The sequence below is a fragment of the Chlorocebus sabaeus genome, chromosome 21 (assembly GCF_047675955.1).
Source record: "Chlorocebus sabaeus isolate Y175 chromosome 21, mChlSab1.0.hap1, whole genome shotgun sequence".
Classification (NCBI taxonomy): domain Eukaryota; kingdom Metazoa; phylum Chordata; class Mammalia; order Primates; family Cercopithecidae; genus Chlorocebus; species Chlorocebus sabaeus.
In genome coordinates, this window is record NC_132924.1 from 45,086,622 (window position 1) to 45,107,517 (window position 20,896).

Sequence of the window (20,896 nt, forward strand, 5' to 3'; positions counted from 1 at the left end):
ACTATAAGAACTCAGATCTAAAACTGACTATGAGAGGAAAAATGGGTGGTTGTTATACTTAATAAATATTAGAATCGTCTACTTAAACTTAAATAGTATTCTGAAGCCTTCTTTCCTGATGCCTCTGTTCTAAAAGGTATAGCTTTTATTTTGTTTTTACCTATCTTTAACAATTTCTAATCTTCTATCTTTAATTTTTCTACCTATACTTACAATTTAAATGATTTTTCAAAAACCAGGTTTAAACTATATTTCTTGTAAGTTTTATTTATGGATGAAATGTCATTAATTAAACCTTGGAAATTTATACACTAAGTTACACTCTTTTGCAGAAATTACCCCTTTTATGGCCCCTCCAAAAACATTGACAGATTATGGACACATGAGAAAGGTGGCTTTTAGGAAAAGCAAAGCGGCCGACTTCATTGTACCGTTAACCAAAGTCCTCCGTCCTATGCCTCTATTAACCAATCATTACTTCACATCCGCATTAATACTATTCCAAATCATAAATCAGGTAAAAATTATAGGCTTCCATTTGTATTTCTATCCACTCTAATAAACATAAACTTATAAAGACTCTATCTTATAAGGAAATACCTCAATAGAATTAAAAATACATAAATATACTACAAGAAGCAATAATGCATGGTTTACCAAGCATACTGCCAGCCACCAGGATATCGAAGAGTGTGTCTGCATAGCGACGATAATCTAATCTTGAGCCTGTAGAGTCCAGAAATTTGGCTACAGCTTCAAGGTCATCACCAGCCTCATTAAGCCCCTGGACAAGTGTATCCCTGAAGACTGTGGGTTCGAATTTCTCTTTTTCATCTAAAATAAAACAATTCAAAATAACAGTCAAATAAATAAATAAATACTGAGAGTATAACAATCAAAACTTAAATTCTATTTTATCTAAGATAGGAAAAAACATCCACAGAGCATCGCCAAAGAATGTAGGAGAATATACAAATATAAACAAACAAATAAAGATGGTGGAGGGGAATAAGAAGGGATGTCTCGTTTAAAATAAGTTACTGCAGGCCGAGTGCGCTAGCTCACGCCTGTAATCTCAGCACTTTGGGAGGCAAAGGCGGGTGGATCACCTGAGGTTAGGAATTCGAGACCAGCCTTGCCAAAACAATGAAACCCCGTCTCTATCAAAAATATAAAAAATTAGCTGGGCATGGTGGTGGTGGGGTGCCTGTAATCCCAGTTACTTGGGAGGCTGAGGTAATCACTCGAACCCGGGAGGTGGAGGTTGCGGTGAGCAGAGATCATGCCATTGCACCCCAGCCTGGGGGACAAGAGTAAAACGTCGTCTCAAAAAAATAAAAATAAATAAAAAAGAATTTATTGCAGAGTATTTAAATATTTAATAGATGCAATGAGCCATATATGTATATCTACAGCTTCAGGACACATGTGCTAAACTTTTTGGTCTCATGATCTCTTGACACTTAAAATGTACATTTGTAATTAGGATCCCAAACTTTGGAACCCTAATTCCAAAGTTTTGGATCCTAATCCAAAAACTCTTTGGAATCCTAATTCCCAAGCATTCCAAAGGGAGTTTTTGTTTATGGAGGTTCAATCTATGGACACTTATTTTAAGAAATTAAAACAAAACATCTTATGTATTTATTTAACAAAAAAATTAGTGAGAAGGATAGTATTGTTTTATACTCTTGCAAATCTCTTTAATGATCGTACATCTTTAAACTCTAGAAAACTCTTCTGTAAAATTATCAGAGAATGTGTGAAAGATGTGAATAATATATTGGTATCATTATAAAAATGGTTTTGATTTTGTGGGGCTTCAGAGGACTGACAGGGATATAGATATGATACAGCTTTTTTTCCTTAGCAAAGTGGATAAGACAAATACAGAGCAATCACAAAGGCACACATGAAAAGCATAAATGAGCTGTCACAGTGAAATGGACACATGAACCTACAGAAGTAGTTTGTGTGGTGACTGGAAGTTTGGGTTTGGAAGGAGTTTTGGTCTAGACTCTAGCAAAACTTTGTGGAAGGTCGACTTGGAGCCAGGTCTTGAACAAAGCAGGGATCATACACTGTTGATAAGAAGTGAAGATCACAAACTACATGTCAGATTTGGTGGAAAAAAATTAGTGGATTAAAGGTAAAGTGTCTGTAGTTCAACTCAAAGGACATCACCTTTTTTGCCCACACACATGGAGAATAACTCTGGATGTGAGGAAAGAGCAGCAAAGGATAAACCCAAAACTTCAAAAGAAAAAAATCGCATCATAGCTATCTCTAGTGGTGAAAGATACTGCAACAGAAGTGGGAGGGAGGGAAGAGAATATTACAAAAATATTTCATAAATAAAGAGTTCTTAGAAATAAAAAATATGATAGAAAAAGTAAACAACTCAATGGAAGCATTAAGAGAAAGCTAAGATTATCTTTCAGAAACTAGAAAAAAGGTCAAAGACCTAGAAAATAGTAGCAAAAAGAGTAGAAAAAGGGCAGACCTGTCAAATATCAAAAATAAATAAATAAATAAATAAATAAATAAATACATCTAACAGAATGAGAAAACAAAGGAAAGGAAATTTTTTGAAAAATCTCAATAAACCTCATAGAAATGAAAGATTGTTTCCAAGTACATGGCTGTCTGGGAACCCAGCACAAAGATTGAAAGTGGAGTCACACAAGGTACATTGATTACTGTGAGATTTCAGAATACTGGGAACAAAGCAATTATCTGAAGTTTCCGGGGCAAAAAAAAAAAGCAAGTGATATGTAAAAAGTATCAAGCAACTCAATTGCTCGACAGAAATACGAGACACAGAAGACATTTCTTCAGAGTTCTTAGGGAAAAGTATTTCCAGCCCAGAGTTCTTGTCAATGTTCAGCCAAAAGAAAAACATTTTTTTTTTTTTTTTGAGACAGAGTCTCACTCTGTCACCCAGGCTGGAGGGTCATGTGATTTTCCTGCTTCAGTTTCCCAAGCGGCTGGGACTACAGGTACTAGATTTGTATCTTCAGTACAGACAGGATCTTGCCATGTTGCACAGGCTGGTCTCAAACTCTTGGCCTCAAAAGATCCACCAGCCTTGGTCTCCCAAAGTATTGGGGTTACAGGCATGAGCCACTGTGCCTGGCCCAGCCAAACTACTAATCAAGGGTAAGAGCAATATGAACATACATATACTGAAACACCCAAGGCCTCAAAAATAGATAATAACTGAAGAGTAAGTCATGAGACCCCAGGCAAGAGGGGAAAAACAAGACAGGCAATAGTACTCTTGTGGATAATGGTGAAAGGACATTTAAAGCTTTTCCTTAAGTGTTTTGTATTAAGAGATTTATACAACAAAGGGAAAGGTTAGAGTTGTCTAATTTTAAGGCACAGAAAACTAAGCCCCACCCCACTCAAGAGATAATTACATTTATTAAATCAAGCGATAACAAAATAATGTTATTTTTAAAAAATGCAGTCATGTCATAGTTCAGCTGTGAATAGCATGTACAAAGTCACAAAAATATAAACCCTAAACATTAGTGTAGCTGAAACTATGATACAATGAAAGAATAGAGAAGGACAGGAAGTATGGGGGTGGGGAGAAGTAAGCAATGAAAGAGAGTGGAATCATCATTTTCCATAGTAGAAAATGTGTATTTAATATCTCCAACAGAAAAATCAACAACTAGCCATACTATGTGCATGCATAACTTTGACACAATTAAAAGCTACATTTTAAAACCATACAGCAACTGCCTAGTTTGTACTGCTTGTAAGTGGTCTAACAGAAGGGCTGGGTTGTAAGTGGTTAACCCTAGTCACATCAGCATGAGAACGAGAGAAGAATGGCATTCCCAGTACCAGTCAGAGTCACGCAGCGTGAGATACCATAAAGACACACATAAATTAACTGGGACAATATTCATCATGAACAAGAGATAAAAAGTCCTTTTGATGCTGTAAGCAAAACATTATGCAGTCAAGAACATGCAAATGGTGACTGCAGAAAAAATATAATTAGGGTCTTGTTGTGTAGAGGGGGAGGAAAACGGATAGGAATTCTAGAGGAATACATTAGGTGGAGCAGGAGGAGGGGATAACTGTGTTTCTACACAAAAGGAACCCACTGACAAGCACAGAAAACTTCACCTCCCACTCAGGGTCTAGCCAACAGGCAATTCTCCTTCCCTGTTGAAGAAAGATATTTTCTTTCCTATAATATGAGAATGGTAGAAGTAAAACAACTACATGCTGTTATATTAAGTCTTGTGACCAGTTTCCAAAATCAAATAAGGTCATTCCCACAAAGGCCCTGCAACATGGTTGGATGTTGATTCAGATGGTGGAACAGATTTTGATGATTTGAAAATTACAAATGGAGGTACTGGGAAATGTAAATGGATAAATGAGGAAAAACCCAGACTATGCCAAGAATCCAAGCAGAGGACTTTGTTTTCAATTTAAGACACAACTTGAAAACTTGTTTGTAAAAGGATCTTCATCCTCCCATTCCAAAAGAATTACCAGCAAAGAGAAAAAGGAAGAGAGCATACTACAGCCAAGGATATTTCAACAGTGAGCAATAAGGGTGGTAGGTCAAAATGATTACTTACAGCTTGGGAATCTTAAAAACTTATGATGGACCGATACGACTAATAATTGTTTTGCAGGCTGAAAAAAGCTCCCAGCTGCTAAAACAAACTGCCCATCAAAAGGACTAGAAAATTCCCATATAAGAAAATGGAAAGAACACTAATGGAAACTTGAGAAACAAGACAACATTGGACCTAAAGAGTCTTTTTCATCTGAAAGGACAGTAAATGTAGTTTGCATTTATTAGAGGACAGTCTAGCAGAAATACTAACAAAATTCGAATGAAAATATGCCATTGCTTCCTTGGCTTTCCATTTGGCAGTTCAAGTCTCCCTTGAAGTGAGAAGGATATAATTAGGGGTCTCCAATTTAAACTGTGCTGGTGAATCATAATTGTGATACTCAAGAGTTAGTCATAATAACCCTTGTACTGACACAGAGAAGAAATGGGCCTAATTCTGACACTCAAATATGCCTATACGTTAACTAACTTGCTTATTGTGGGAACTACAGTAACTAGTTAAAAACACATTAGTGAAGTAATATAACAGCAGAACCTACATCCCTTTCTGAATATCACTGAGATGTAGCAATGAATTTTAAAATCACATACTTTCTTTTTTTCCTGTAAAATCAAATGTATTTTCTAATTTTATATATATATACATATACTCATATTTGCATACATATTTCAAGATTTAAAGGTTTACTCATTTAGTTATTAACACCACTTACTATAAAGCTAAAAGTGATTTAAAACCAATATTACATGGCTGGGCACGGTGGCTCACCATGCCCAGCCTGTAATTCCAGCACTTTGGGAGTGCTGGAATTCCAGCACTTTGGGAGGCCAAGGTGGATGGATCACTTGAGGCCAGGAGTTCTGAGACGAGCCTGAGCAACATGATGAAACTTCACATCTACTAAAAATTACAAAAATTAGCTGGCTGTGGTGGTGCACGCCTCTAATTCCAGCTACTTGGGAGGCTGAGGCACAAGAATCGCTTGAATCCGGGAGGCAGAGGCTGCAGTGAGCTGAGATTGTGCCACTGAACTCCAGCCTAGATGACAGAGTCTAGATGACTCTGTCTCCAGCAACAACAACAAAAAACATTATTACAGAGCTAAAGTCTCAGGGAGAAACCTGAGCGCAAGGTCATGCTGAATGCCTGCAGTTTGACCTTTTTTTCTCTCTCTTGTTTTCACTAATTGTAATCTAATTTTTCTAAAAATGTGCAGAAAGACCAGTTCGATTATTAAATGCTTCATTTAGCAAAGCATAATCCAATTGCTCACGAGAGAAATTTTCATCGTTTCAGATTTCCACAAGCCACAGTAAAAAACATAATTACTTTGGAGAATATATCATGAGCGAGATGTATTTCATAAAGGAAAAGAGAATCTGATTAGAGTTCTATTACATAATGTGTCCTGCCATGACGTTTGTATTTTACTGCTAAGCAATAACGACAATGCAATAAGAAATACACTGTCATACTAACTTGGCATGCAGGAGCATTCGCTTTGCTAGGAAATGTTTCAAAGTGAAGACATATCTTCAGAAAACAGCCTATCACAAGTACCTTGAAATATCCTCAGTAGTAATTTTCCCCAGCTCTACAAAATTGCTAACCACTTACTTGATGTCAGCCCCTTCATAATAGCAAAGAAAAGTTAAGGATGAGAAATCATCAGGAGGCATTTCACTACTAAGAGGAGCAGAAAATGAGGTTGACTCCATTTTTATTCCCCCATCAGGAGTGTGGCACAAAATGGCTCAAGTGTTGCTTAAATCCCCAAGAGATATGAGTTATATAAATCCAGATCAACTGGCAAATATTATATATTTCTCAGTGGCTCTCCCTGAGTACTCCAACAGCACAATCTTGACCACCAAGTGATTCAGAGGCAGACTGGTTCTGAAGGAGAGGAAACTTTCCGGTTCTAAACTGAAGACAAACTGTAAGGGCCAGTTTACTCGCTGACTCACGTCTGCTGTTGTGCAACACATTCTGAGGCCCTCCCTTGAGCTCAGTTCCAGTGGATTAGCGTCACACTAATAAAGATGCTTGAGCTGGAGATCCAGCTCTGAGATTAACACGATCCCCCAGGGGCAGGCAATAGCAAACATTTCTGTGCCTCATAGCTGGGCATATATTAGCTATTATCACAGGTTTCTGAACCATATTGTTCATTACTGATAAATCCTTTTAAAATCACCCATGTCCTTTTTTCCAAGACTGCTTTGAACAATAAGACAATGAATTCTGGTTAGCACTTTGTGTTTGATATCCGCTTCCAGATGGCAAGGGGCAATGCAGTGGGGCACAATTTGAAAGACTAAGATGAGGACTAAATAGAGAAGTGGCTCAGGTTATACTTGCACTTACTCTTTTTATGGGGATAGGCCAGAAATGAAAAAAATAGAAAAGGGAGAGTGCAAAACAGAAAAACTGTACAAAGTATTTTTTGGTTAATTAATTTTTTTATTTTTATTTTTATATTTTACTTTGAACATGAAGCTTCCCAGCAGATAGCACACAGTTAAATTCAGTCTTACTGCTTCCTAGTGACTCTTACAAACACTTCTGATCCAAATGATCTATTATATTGCAATTTCTTTTCTGTCTACATGACTAGAGTTGTTACTTAAATGGACATAGCATTGCAAGACAACACAGGCTGCTTAGCAGTGACTGCCAAAGGCATATAAAGTCAGTTATCAATGAAATAATTTAGTCCTCCAAGATCATTACATGGGATTCTGCTCCAACATCTTTTATCTTTATACACACTACCTTAAATATTTTTCAGTAATTCCCTTCAACTTTATTTAACTTAATCACTCATATCATGTTTCCTCTTTGAAAAAGTTTCCCTATTGAGTTTCAGTTCAGCATTTTTTTTTTTTTTTTTTTTTTTTTTTTTGAGATGGAGTTTTGCTTGTTGCCCAGGCTGGAGTTCAATGGCGCGATGTCGGCTCACTGCAACCTCTGCCTCCCGGGTTCAAGCAATTCTCCTGCCTCAGCCTCCAGAGAAGCTGGGATTACAGGCATGTGCCACCACGCCCGGCTAATTTTGTACTTTTAGTAGAGACTGGGTTTCACCATGTTGGTCAGGCTGGTCTCAAACTCCCAACCTCAGGCAATCCGCCTGCCTCGGCCTCCCAAAGCGTGGGATTACAGGTGTGAGCCACCAAGCCTGGCCCCAGTTCAGCTATTATATCCAAGAGGACCTCTATATAATTATGCAAAACTGACTAAATATGAAATCATGTTTAAAATATTCTTGGCTTGGTGTGGTGGCTCATGCCTATAATCCCATCACTCTGGGAAGCTGAGACAGGAACACTGCTTGAGCCCAGCTTCAACAACATAGCAAGACCTTGTCTCCACAAAAAAGTGGTTTCTTGGGTTGCTGAGGTGGGAGGAGCGCTTGAGCCCAGGAGGTCAAGTCTGCAGTAGCTGTGATGGCACCACTATATTCCAGCCTGGGTGTCAGAGCAAGACCATATCTCAAAAAAAAAATAAGCCAATAATTAATTTAAAATAAATAGGTGGATCACAAGGTCAGGAGATCGAGACCAACCTGGCCAATATGGCGAAACCCCGTCTCTACTAAAAATACAAAAATTAGCTTGCATGATGGTGGGCGTCTGTAACCCCAGCTACTTGGGAGGCTGAGGCAGGAGAATTGCTTGAACCCAGGAGGCGGAGGTTGCAGTGAGCCAAAATGGTGCCACTGCACTGCAGCCTGATGACAGAGTGAGACTCCGTCTCTAAATACATACATACATACATACATACATACATACATACATACATGTCTTTATACAGGCCAGGTGCAGTGGCTCACATCCACAATCTCAGCACTTTGGGAGGCCAAGGGAGGAGGACTGCTTGAGGCCAGGAGTTCAAGACCATGTCTGTACAAATTTTTTTTTTTTTAATTAGCCAGGTGTGGTGGTGTGCACCTGTGCACCTATAGTCCCAGCTACTTGGGAGGCTGAGGTGTAAGGACCACTTGAGCCCAGGTGTTTGAGGCTGCAGTGAGTTATCATCACACCACTGCACTCCAACCTGGGTGACAGTCAAGACCCTGTCTCTAAAAAAATGTATAAAATATTATTTACACAAAAAGAATGCTAAGATGAACGTTATAAAAGAAAAAAGTCACTCACACAAATAGAAATTTCACCAGTCATCATCAACATGGGTCTATAACTACCCTTACCACAATGAAAGACACTTGAAAATATGGTTTTTAAGGGGAATTTAGGGCAGTAGATTTATTTTGACTTCCTCATTTCTGAAAAATTAAGAAATTCTTCAATATCTCACTTCCTAATTTACTTTTCATTTTATCATCTTTGCCATCATCGTTTTCATAAAACGACAAAGAAAGCAAAAATCAAATACAATGCTAACGTCAAAACCAGTGAAATTCACCAATTGCCTTCATAACCTCACATGAAAGTAAGACAACCTGAACAGAGATATCTATCCCATTCTGTAGCCTAGGCCAATTAAATAACTTGTCCAACAAGTAACTGGAAGTTCTATGGTTTCACTAAAGCACGTCAGATTCTACACTCAGAGCTCAAATGAGTAGAATCAGTGAGGTTGGGGGAAACAGGAATCATTCAGCTTCTTCTCCAATCTTACATTTTGGTTACAACTTTAAACACACACACACACAACCTACCCCTTTTCCGAGTTTTGAACCGCTGGCCTGTTAGCACTGGCTTCTGATGCTTATTCATAAAATTTCTGAAAACAAAGAAAATAAAGATTATGTATTTCAAATAAGCAGTTTATATGAAAAAAATACGGGCAATAAATTTGGTTGAACATATGTTTAACCTCTCTCATTACTGAATATGCCTTTTATTTTTTAAATTGAGACAGAGTCTCGCTGTCGCCCAGGTGGGAGTGCAGTGGTGTGATCTCAGCTCACTGCAACCTCCGCGTCCCGGGTTCAAGTGATTCTCCTGCCTCAGCCTCCTGAGTAGCTGGGACTACAAACGTGAGCCACCACGCCTGGCTAATTTTTGTATTTTTAGTAGAGATGGGGTTTCACCATGGTGGCCAGGTCTTGAACTCCTGACCTCGTGATCCACCTGCCTTGGCCTCCTGAAGTGTTGGGATTACAGGCGTGAGCCACGGCGCCCGGCATAAATACACTTTTAAAAATGAGATCTAATTTTAACTCAGACTAGCCAAAATTTTAAAGTTTACCAATACTCAATGTTGGCAAAGGACATAGGAAAAACCACCACGACACCAACTTTGATGTAAAGGTTAAACTCCATGAAATACTTTGAGGAAAATTTCGGTGAGTATCTATAAATATTTACAGGGGCATAACCTTGGTCCAGCAATACCTTATCAGGAATTTATCCTATAGTTATGTTCACACAAGAATCCAAATATACTTGTATATGTAAAAGGATTTAGTTGCAGCATTGTTTTCAGTTGCAGCATTGTTGTATACATAAAAATGGAACATGAAATGTCCTCAAATAAGCTATAATGCAGCCACCAAGTGGGACACCATGAAGCTTATGAAAGCATGAATTAGATCTAACTGTACTACATTTCTGATCCTGGCTACCTTTCTGACTATATATGTATATTCAATACACATCTTGTCTCATCGCTCATTGAGTTCCAGTCACATTGATCTCTTTGTTGTTCTTTCAATAGGCCAGATAAGGTGTGGCTTCTGAGGCTCTGTTCCTGCCTCTCTTTCAGGAAAGATCTTCCCCAGCTGTCCACATGGCTATCTCCTTGCAATCATTCAAATGCATCCCTGAAAAGGGAGGTCTTCTCTGACCATCTCCACCAAAGTGGCCCGTTGTCAATAGCTCTCCTTACCTAGCTTTATTTTTCTTTAGCAGTGCCTGTCATTTTATTATTATCTCTTTGTCTAGGGTCTATACCCCCAATGAGTGTAACCTCCACTAGGACAGGAACCTGGTAGGTTTTTATTCCATAGAGCTCCTTTAGCTCCTCCATTCTGCACCTTTTACATTGAGCAAAGTATAAACATATAATAAATACTTTTCAAATAAGTTGCTGGACTGATATGGAAAGATGCTCAAGGGATAATGATAGTGGAAAAAAGCAAGCTGAATAAAAGAATGTAAAGTATTTGGTTACAAGGAGGGTGTATAGAATATATGGTTTTCTATGCAACAACAATTTAAAAAGGATAAAGAAACTATTAATAAATTTTTTATTTTTTGGTTTACCTTAATGGACAGGGATTTGTGTACTTCATACTATTTTACTGGATTTAATACACAATTTAAAAAATGTAATATTATCTTTGAAAAAATGTAAGGCCTGCTCCACAAGACTTCTTAAAACTTGAGAATATGCTTGTTGATATACATATCATAAACTGAAAATATGTCTAGATTGCTTCAATTATGAAGGCCAAACATTCAATATAACATGCATTACTCAAGCAAATTATTTAATTACCTTCCAAAGATTTTAGCATTCATTTGAAAATGTCTAGATTTCCTTAATTACTTATGCCAGCAAACAATAAAAAATTTACATTATTCAAGTAATTTAATTACTCCTGAAAGTTTTTGTTTAAATCCTTAAGAACATGAAAAAACTATTTATGTACCAATTTTCCTTCTTACTGCATAAAAGAGAAACTTGTAGCTTCACATAATAAAAAATCTGTTTATTATTGAAAACTTCAAGTTAATCATTATTTTAGAAGGGAAACTAATTAAAAGTCACATAAAAACACAAAAAGTAATTACATGGTTTGAGAAATAGTTTTTATCAACCCTATAAAATAAAATGAACTTAATACATCACGCTTTGAGATACAAAGGTTATTAAGCCAGAATCCATGCCCTTGAGAAACTCATTGGGAGGGATAAAATTCAAACATTTGCAACACAATGTAATAGTTCAAACAGTAGAAACACAGACCAGTGCAAGAATAAAGTGATTGCTTATGTGTATGGGGCAACAGCAACATATTGAAATCATTACAAATTCTATAAACTTAATCAATGAATTCCCATTTCATTTGATGGATGTTGAAAACAGAGCTTCTAATGCATCATTTATATTCACTGCAAAAGTTTCATTCAGAAACTTTCCTGCTGGCATTATAAACAGATTCACTCTGGATCAGCCAATACTTTATTGTTGCAAAAGTGATGATGATATACATATTATTGTCTCCATATCTTCCAAACACAAATATTACACAAAATGTATTTGTGTTAGCAAAGAAAAATATGTGTCAAAGAATTTGGGTGTTAGGTCTTATACCAAGATGCAAAAAGAATGTAGCTCAACTAGACAGAAATCTCACCAGCAGATTTCTCTGCCAAAGATGTTTTTCTTCTTTCTTTCCGTCCTTCCTTTTTCTTTCTCTCTCCTTCCTTCCTTTTTTTTTCTCTCTCTACTTCCTTAGAGATGAGAGTGTTACTATGTTGACTAGGGTGACTTCAAACTCCTGGACTCAAGCAATTCTCTCATCTCAGCCTCTTGAGCAACTGGGATTACAGGCACACACCACTGTTCCAGGCTAAAAATGGTTTTTAATTTGTAATTTCAAAAATTCTAAAGTGTGAGTCCCTCCTAAAAGTTTTATTTTGGGGTTTAGAATACAAACTCATGGAATTCCCTAATTAACTCTTTGCACCTTGTTTCTATTATTTCTGTTAATGGAGAAGTACCACCAAACACAGCATATGAAAGAATTACTCTATTTTCAAAATCTTTAGCTTTTATACTTACTTTCTTTCTAAGCATAAAAGTTTGTTTCTTTATAACCCAGCTATGTGGGTTTACTTTTCATACCCTTGATATGTTCCATGTGCACAAACACATAATAACATGCAAATATAAAAATGTACGCAAAGACTTTGATATAACAACCAAAATTAGAACAAACAAACAAAAACTCACCCACTGGTGGTGACAGACTAAATGAAGATATTCTGCTCTCCAAGAGTGTCTATCCTTTAGCTGTTACTATTTGGAGCAGAGGCCCCGCTTCCCTCTAAATTTAGCTCTTCATGCTACACTATAATCTGCTCCAGTAAGGGTCAGCCTTTATAAGGTACTCACTGAGCCCTTATAAAAGCCCTGGCCTAAGAGAAGCAAGGACACTTTGAATAAGAAATTGTTAGCTTCAACCTAGGAAAATAACAAAGAAACAGTAACAATGACAGTTCTATTAGGCCAATGTCAAAGGCTGTTAGTACACTGCCCTACAATGTAGTTTCAAATCTAATAACTAAAAATACATAAGTTTAAAAAAATAAAAGTTTAACAGTATCCTCAGAGAGAAATTCCTGTGGGGTACAACCTATGCATCAAGACAATTTGGATTCTGTTTTAAAAACTATAAGCCACACACAAAATACGCACATATTCTACCAAAATGGAACAGTTCCATGGTTTAAAATAATATTAAAATTGTATGTAAAATGGTAAACAAAATGGACGTAAGTATTTCACACGTCATCTAAGAGACTACATTTCTTGGATAGTCCATATAAAGAGTAAAAGAAGGTTATAAGAATACTAAAATGATCCACATCAATAAAATATTTAGAAACTTAATACTATATTAATGAATTGAACACTTTTGCAAAAATTCCTATTTTAAGTGTAAATTGAGAGGTTTTTAGGTCTAACCTATTACATCTATTTCTGTTACCTACCTCACTCTGTTAATCTTCTAACTGTCCTAGCATCTTTTTCAGATTCGGTCCCTTAACTCTGGGCCCAGGTGTAACAATGAGCCACACTGGCACAGGTGCATCTCATGACAACTGTGCACTAATCCTTCCAGTTGCCCACCCCACCTTAAGTGGATTAGCACCTTCAATGTAAACTGATCGGTCTTACCTGGGACTCTTCTTTACTTCTCTCCATTTTGGAAAGGAACTGATCTACCAGAAGACTTACCTTCTAGTTGTCCCTACAAGGGAATGACTGCTCCTGTCTAATTATCCAGCACTTGGGTCTTAGATTCTATTTTTGACTGTTCTCGTCTGACTCATCTTTGAACTATGATAACCTGCCTTATGTAACATGCTATATTACTAACATGTGCTGTGCATATGTTATTCAAACAACTTTAACTTTATGAGCATATATACTCTAAAGCAGGGAATACAACATTTTTTGTAAAGAAATAAAAAGAAAATATTTTACTCTCTCTGTGGGATATAAGGTTTCTGTTCCAACCACTCAATTCTGCTGTTACAGTGTGAAAGTAGCCATGGACAATGTGCAAACAAATGGTCATGGCTGTATTCCAATAAAACTTCATATTAACTCAAGTCGTGGACCAGATTGGACTCCCAGGAGGTCCTTTGTGAACTCCTATTCTAGAGCAGTGTATCCGATAGAAGTGACTGTGATGATGGAAACGTTCTATATCAGCACTATCTAATACGGTAGCCACTACTGATCCCTTGAAATGTGGCTAGTGACTAGAGAAATAAATGTTTAATTTAATTTTATTTCCATTAACTAAATTTAAAGTATGACTAATAGTTACTTATGTTGGGCCATGCAATTCTTATGTCCCAAAACGCTTAAATTTGATACAAAGGTAAAAATAAATCTAAAGAATAGAAATTTTTAATTAATATTTTTCAAATAAAGTACCTCTAAGAGTATTCTGCACATATTTCAAAGCCAGGTGGCCATAGTGAGGAAAAAAGAAAAATTACCGCATTTCAAAGTAATATTCCGTGTGCAGTCAATATTGTTTAAGACTTGAGGGAAAAAAGACTTTTTTTTTTTTTTTTTAATATGGAGTCTCGCTCTGTCACCCAGACTAACAGGCAGAGGTGTGATCTCTGCTTACTGCAGCCCTAACCACCTGGGCTCAAGAGATCCTCCCAAGTAGCTGGGACTACAGGCATGCCAGCAGGCCCAGCTAATTTTTTATATAGTTTGGTAGAGAAGGAGTTTCCCCATGTTGCCCAAGATGGAAAAAAAAGACTTTGGAGTCTAAAAATTATAGGGCAACAATATCATTCCCAAAGTATAAAATGTTTCATAAAGATATAATAACAACACACAAAACTCAGTAAAATTGAGACACTTCACTGCAGTGTTCTCATGAAGTACTTTGTATTTAATAACAAGTTTCAAGAATTACCTTTTATTCTATATTTTAAATGAGTAAAATTATCTACTATTAAAATAAACTTTAAAAATTACCCATATCTATACAGCATTTTCCTTTCCATTAATGTTAAAATTAAAAGAACAAGCAATATAAAATCCTTTACAGAAAATAAAGGAATCTAGGAGTCTTTTGGGTTGATAACATTGTATTATCATTTTCTCCAAAGAAACAAAAAATGATTAAATTGGTTTTAAAAGTTTAAATTATTGATACTCTAAGCAATAAATTAACTATATGCCTATAATAATAACACTAACAATTTGTTGCCTGAAATAACATTAGCTTGTTTAATATCCTTATCATGATTTTGTAACAGGCTCTGCCTACTCAAAATCACTCAGCCGGTACAAAAAGCTTAATTACCAACAAATACTATGAAAGTTGTAGTATTTATAATAATTTTTAAAAATTAAAATTCAAAAATAGCTGATAGTCCAGCTCTAAGGGAAAAATAAAGTCAAATGCTCTTTTTTCTAATACAAAAATATTGCTGTTGGCCAGGAGCAGTGGCTCATGCCTGTAATCCCAGCACTTTGGGAAGCTGAGGAGGATAGATCATGAGGTCAGGAGATCGAGAGCAACCTGTCCAACATAGTGAAACCCTGTCTCTACTAAAAATACAAAAATTAGCCAGACATGGTGGCGCACTACTTGGGAGGTTGAGGCAGGAGAATCACTTGAACCCAGGAGGTGGAGGTTGTAGTGAGCCGAGATCGCACCACTGCACTCTAGCCTGGGCAACAAAGCAAGACTCCGTCTCAGAAAAAAAGAAAAAAGAAAAAAAAAAATATATATATATATATATATAGTTGTCATATCCCTATTCCTTTCATTCTTATCCTGAATAATATAAAAGAACAAAAATAACTTTTAAAAAAAGCATTAAACAGGGTCAGGCGAGGAATTCCAGCAATTTGGGAGGCTGAGGCAGGAGGATTGCTTGAGCTCAAGAGTTGGAGACCAGCCCAGGCAACATGGCGAAGCTTGGTCTCTTAAAAAATTTTTAAAAAAAATTTTTTAAAGTATAGTCTCCTCAAAATTGTATATATTTTCCAGTGACGAACTTTAATGGTGGACTCTTTACTTGCACCAACTATCTACCTTATGAAGAGTTATTAAAGCCCAAATAACTTGTGTCCTATGAGAGAGCACTTCAAGTTAAATGTTAATGAAAGTCTCCTTTAATAAAACATAAAGGCACCATGATAAAGTTTTCATTTTATTATACTTCCAAAACCACTTTACACCTTAAACTAATTAGTAGACCTAAGTTGTAAATGCTTGTTTTTAAAATTTTCTTTTAAATAAAAATAAAAATATTACAAAAATTACATTTTAAATATCCGTGTAGAAACAATTTAAGGCAACTACACAATGTCACTTACTTTATCTCAATGACGCTTTTTTCAAAAACTTTTAAGAAGTATAAATTAATTCCTAAAATCCTTCCGCTCTAGGAATCACTTCTTGGTCTCTAGTTAATGCAATTCTACTTTTCTAAGAGGCCCCTTAAGGCAGTGCATTCCTTCCTCTGGGCCCTTGCACTTTCCCCAGATGAGTTATCTCCCAGGCCCTGCCCTTCCCCCAACAGCTGGCCAGCTCATTCAATCTTCCAGATGGTCTAATTTTGCTGATGTCATTCTCATGTCTTTCAACACTCAGAAAGACACAAACACATCTACACTACCCACATCGTAGCATACTTTGGCTTTTAGAAAACCTATCCCTCAAATATAATGTTTCAGGGTACTTCACCAAAATGCCCTAAGACCTCTGCTCTCGATAAGTTAAGACCCTTAGGTCTGAAATTTCAATGAAGTGCTGACGTTGAGAAACCCTACTGTAGAGAGAAAACAATGGTGAGCAAAGCCAGAGATGGTCCCTGCTCTCAGGGGCTGAAAATTCTGCACTCAGGTCTAAACATACCCGTGGCAACTAAGCATGTTTTCATTGAACTACTTACTCGTATTTGCCAAACACTGGTGTCACATTTTAGAAAAAACAAAGTTTATCACTGAATAGATAGTCATATCTCAAACCAAAAGTACAGTTAGAATGTACAAAATACATGTTTCCCAGTCTCTGATACTAACAATTTATTTCTGAAATTGGTAATTTTACATCTTATGCAATTCAGTGGGAGGGCAGAGGATAGGCAAGAATACAGGCTTTAAAGAGAGCAGAGAAAGAAGCTCAATACCAGCAAACTTTTTCTACTTTAGGGTAATGCATCAATGGAAACAAAAACAAGGAAAAGAGAAATTTTTATATACAATGTGTGACTTAAAAGTGAAATTCTCTAATTTCTATGACTTTGAGAAAACAATGACATGCTATGTAGATACAGCAAAATGCAATATTCTATATACATGATGTGATCTTGGCTATGTAAAACACACTCACATCCAGTGATGGTCAACATTAGTGGGTTCAAGGCACCTTTTATTCTTCTTACCTATGCTTGTCCATATTTTCTGTAATATAAATACATATCCTTTTTATAATTAGAAAAATGTATATACTTAAGTGAAAAGGTTTTAAACTCTTTTGACGTTCAAACCAATTCTCAAGGAGTCACAAGCAATAACAACATTTTTGCATAAAAAGATATGTGCCACAGGATCTAAATATCACTCCCTACTGAGACAAACCAAGGTTCCTTGGATAAATGGCTGATTCCAAGGTTGGAGCAGGAGAGATTCACTATGATCCTGGGATGTCTTGTGTCAGAAAATTCACAAGTGCCTTAAAAAAAATCAAGCTAAAACAAAACAAGAGCCTTCTTGAGGACAATTCCACTGGCCTAGCCTGGGGCAATTTGAGGACCTAAATAACTAGGGACAATAGCTAATAACCCCTTCAACAAAATACAAACCCACAGGTCCATGCTCATAACTTTTTGGTTCATTTTAAAGAAAACAAATTTTTCAGTACACAAGGAAAGGGAAGGAGGTGAAAGATTTTCTTTCAGTAGAATGTCAACTAATCAACAGAGAATGAAATATTGAATTAGAAAATCACCATTTTGCAACAATTAAATAAAAAATTGATTCATGCAAGAGTAATCAATGTATGCTAAACCTATATGGGTGGGTAGATGTGTGTGTGTGTGTTTGTGTGTGTGTCTGTGCTGGGGAGTGCTTGATGATCAACAGGATACTTACATAGCCTTCAAGCATCTTCACATAAAATTTTTAAAAAATATATAACTACACATTGGAGAAACAAGACAACACCTTAACCAAAGGACAACATACAACCACTACAACTTCAGATGTTTTACACTTAGAAGGACATATTGCTCATGTGGTACTCTAGACAAAAACACATGATCTGAAGAGCTAATCATGAGGAAATAGATGTATATCTAGGAACATTCTCCAAAACAACTGGTCTGTATTCTTCATAAATGGCAACATCTTTCCAAAACAAAGGCTTAAGAACTGTTCCAGGAGAATTAAAAGAGCGTTGCTGAATGCAACACACATTCCTCGACTGAATGCTGTACTGGGAAAAAATATTTATGTATATATATAGTGGTTCATATATATATACACACACACACACACACATATATATACACACATACAAATATATGACAATATTGTGACAACCTAAGAAGTTGGAGTATAGAGATAAAATTATGGTATCTATGTTAAAATTTACTGAATTTTTTTTTGCACTGTGGTTCTGTAAGAAAAGTATCTTACTTTTACAGAATAAATACTGAAGAAATAAGGGATAAAGGCAGAAAGTGTATGCAACCTACTCTCAAATGATTAAGAAATAAAATTGATTATGTATACATAGAACCCTGAAGCAATGGCAAACACAGGAAGCCATATGTATTTTAGGGCTGGGCATGGTGGCTCAGGTCTATAAACCCAGCACTTTGGGAGACAAATATCATATGATCTCACTCATGTAGAAACTAAAGTTGGTATCATAGAAGTAGAGAGTAGAATAGTAGTTTCCCAGAGACAGAGGAGAATAGGAGTGAGGTGGGGATGGGGAAAGATTGGTGAACAGGTACAGAGTTACAGTTAGGAAGAATAAGCTCTAGTGTTCCATTGCACAATAGAGTTTTTATAGTTAACAATAATGTATCATATGCTACAAAAGAGCTAGAAGAAAGGATTTTGATTGTTCTTACCACAAAGAAATGACGTGCTCGATGTAATGAATATGCTAATCACCCTGATTTAATTATTACATAATGTATATGTGTATGGAAACACCACACTATACCCCATATATAAACAATTACTATATGTCAGTTAAAAACAAAACTTTAAGAAACTATTCAAAAAATTATTTTTTCTACAAAGTATTTTAAATACATTTATCAAAGCAATACACATAAACACAAAATGTTATATAGTATCTTAAAGTAATTTTAAAAAACATTTTCCAGCATTTGCCCATCAAAGTATAAACTATAAACTAATAATGCTTCCATTAATCAAAACCCCTTTTAATTAATAGATTTATGAACCTGTTCTAGAATTTCCTCTAGAGTCTAGAGAGCATTCTTTTGATTATCCTCAATGATGAGAAATTTCCTTGTTTGATAGAAGATTTAATTTTAGAAAATTGTCAGAGATCATTCAGAGTCTAATCCATTGAAAAAAGTAGGTGGCCACTTTGAAGCTATCTGGTGTGTCTAACCAGGTTTTTATAACAAAATACTGAAAAGAAGCAAAAAAGTAGGTGATTAAGCTGAGAAATAACAGCATCTTTAATTGAAAGTGAGAGGTAACCTTTAAAAATGACTGATTATAAGGTTAGCTTATCATGTATATTATAGAATATTTAAGGAAAAATTAGAAAAAAACCTATCAGCCTAACTTTCAGTAACGACCACTGTTCACATTTAAACATAGTATATATAGGCTGGGCACGGTGGCGCATGCCTGCAATCCCAGCACTTTGGGAGGCTGAGACTGGTGGATCACCTGAGGTCAGGAGTTTGAGACAAGCCTGGGCAACATGGTGAAACCGTGTATCTACTGAAAAAAAAAAAATTAGCCAGGCATGGTGGTGCACGCCTGTAATCCCAGCTACTTGGGAGGCTGAGGCACGAGAACCACTCGAACCCTGGAGGCAGAGGTTGCAGTGAGCCAAGATCGTGCCACTGTACCACACCCTGGATGACAGAGCCAAGACTCCGTCTCATAAATAAATACATATCCTCCGTTTTTGGTTTTTGTTTTTTTTTTTTGGTGGGGAGGGTTACATACAGAAAAAAATTAAAATTCAGTTCTACCATCATTTCTCATATTATGCTAAAGTACAATTTAAAAAATGATTTGCATTTGGACTTGGAGTTATATAAGTTGATTCAGTGATATCCTCTAGAATCTTTATTTTAAAAGTCATGCGTTCCACTGCATCACTTTAGGAAAAGCCGAAACTCTAATAGAGAGGGAAATGTCCTTGAAATTTGTTAATAATATTATAATTTTAAGCTTAGAAAAAAAAGCAAGATGGTTTCTATATTACTATTATTACTTTTTGAGACAGAGTCTTACTCTGTCTCCCAGGCTGGAGTGCAGCAGCACAATCTTGGCTCACTGCAAACTCCGCCTCCCTTAGATTCTCATGCCTCAGTCTCTCAAGTAATTAATTTTTGTATTTTTTTTTAGTAGAGATGGGGTTTCGTCATGTTGGCCAGGCTGGCCTGGAACTCCTGGCCTCAAGTGATCTGCCCACGTCAGCCACCCAAAGTGATGGGATTACAGGCATGAGCCACCATGCTCGGCCAGTCTCTATATTATTTTAACGAGTCTTTTAAAACTATAAAGTAATAATACACTGATGGCAAAAACAAAACAAAATCAATCAAACAAACAAACAAAAAACCCCAACACAGTACAGAAGGGTAGTGCTCTACCCAATCTTTCACTCCTGACCTTATATCCCAGCCCCACTCCATGGAAATAATAATTTAAACCCTTTAACGTCATCCTATGTAACCTTTTAGAAAATGCCTATACATTCGAGATTTTCACCTCCACTGAAGACAAAAGTAATATTAATGAGTCTCCTCATCTCCAATGTTCCTTCCTCCAGAAAAGTGCTTTTTCATTGGAAGATGTCTAACTATATGTTG

The 20,896-nt window shown here is 36.4% G+C and overlaps 1 protein-coding gene across 2 annotated transcripts in view; it reads right to left on the minus strand.

Moving 5' to 3' along the window:
* The window catches only part of BZW2 (basic leucine zipper and W2 domains 2), a 60,337-nt gene that overhangs the window by 31,969 nt on the left and 7,472 nt on the right, over positions 1–20,896 (minus strand). For both annotated transcript variants that reach the window (XM_007981974.3, XM_007981978.3), the window contains exons 2-3: positions 9,295–9,359; positions 658–834 (exon numbers count right to left, since the gene is read on the minus strand). In XM_007981974.3, coding sequence (XP_007980165.3) covers positions 658–834; positions 9,295–9,352 — 235 coding nt within the window. In that variant the 5' untranslated portion in view covers positions 9,353–9,359. The remainder of the gene's footprint in view (positions 1–657; positions 835–9,294; positions 9,360–20,896) is intronic.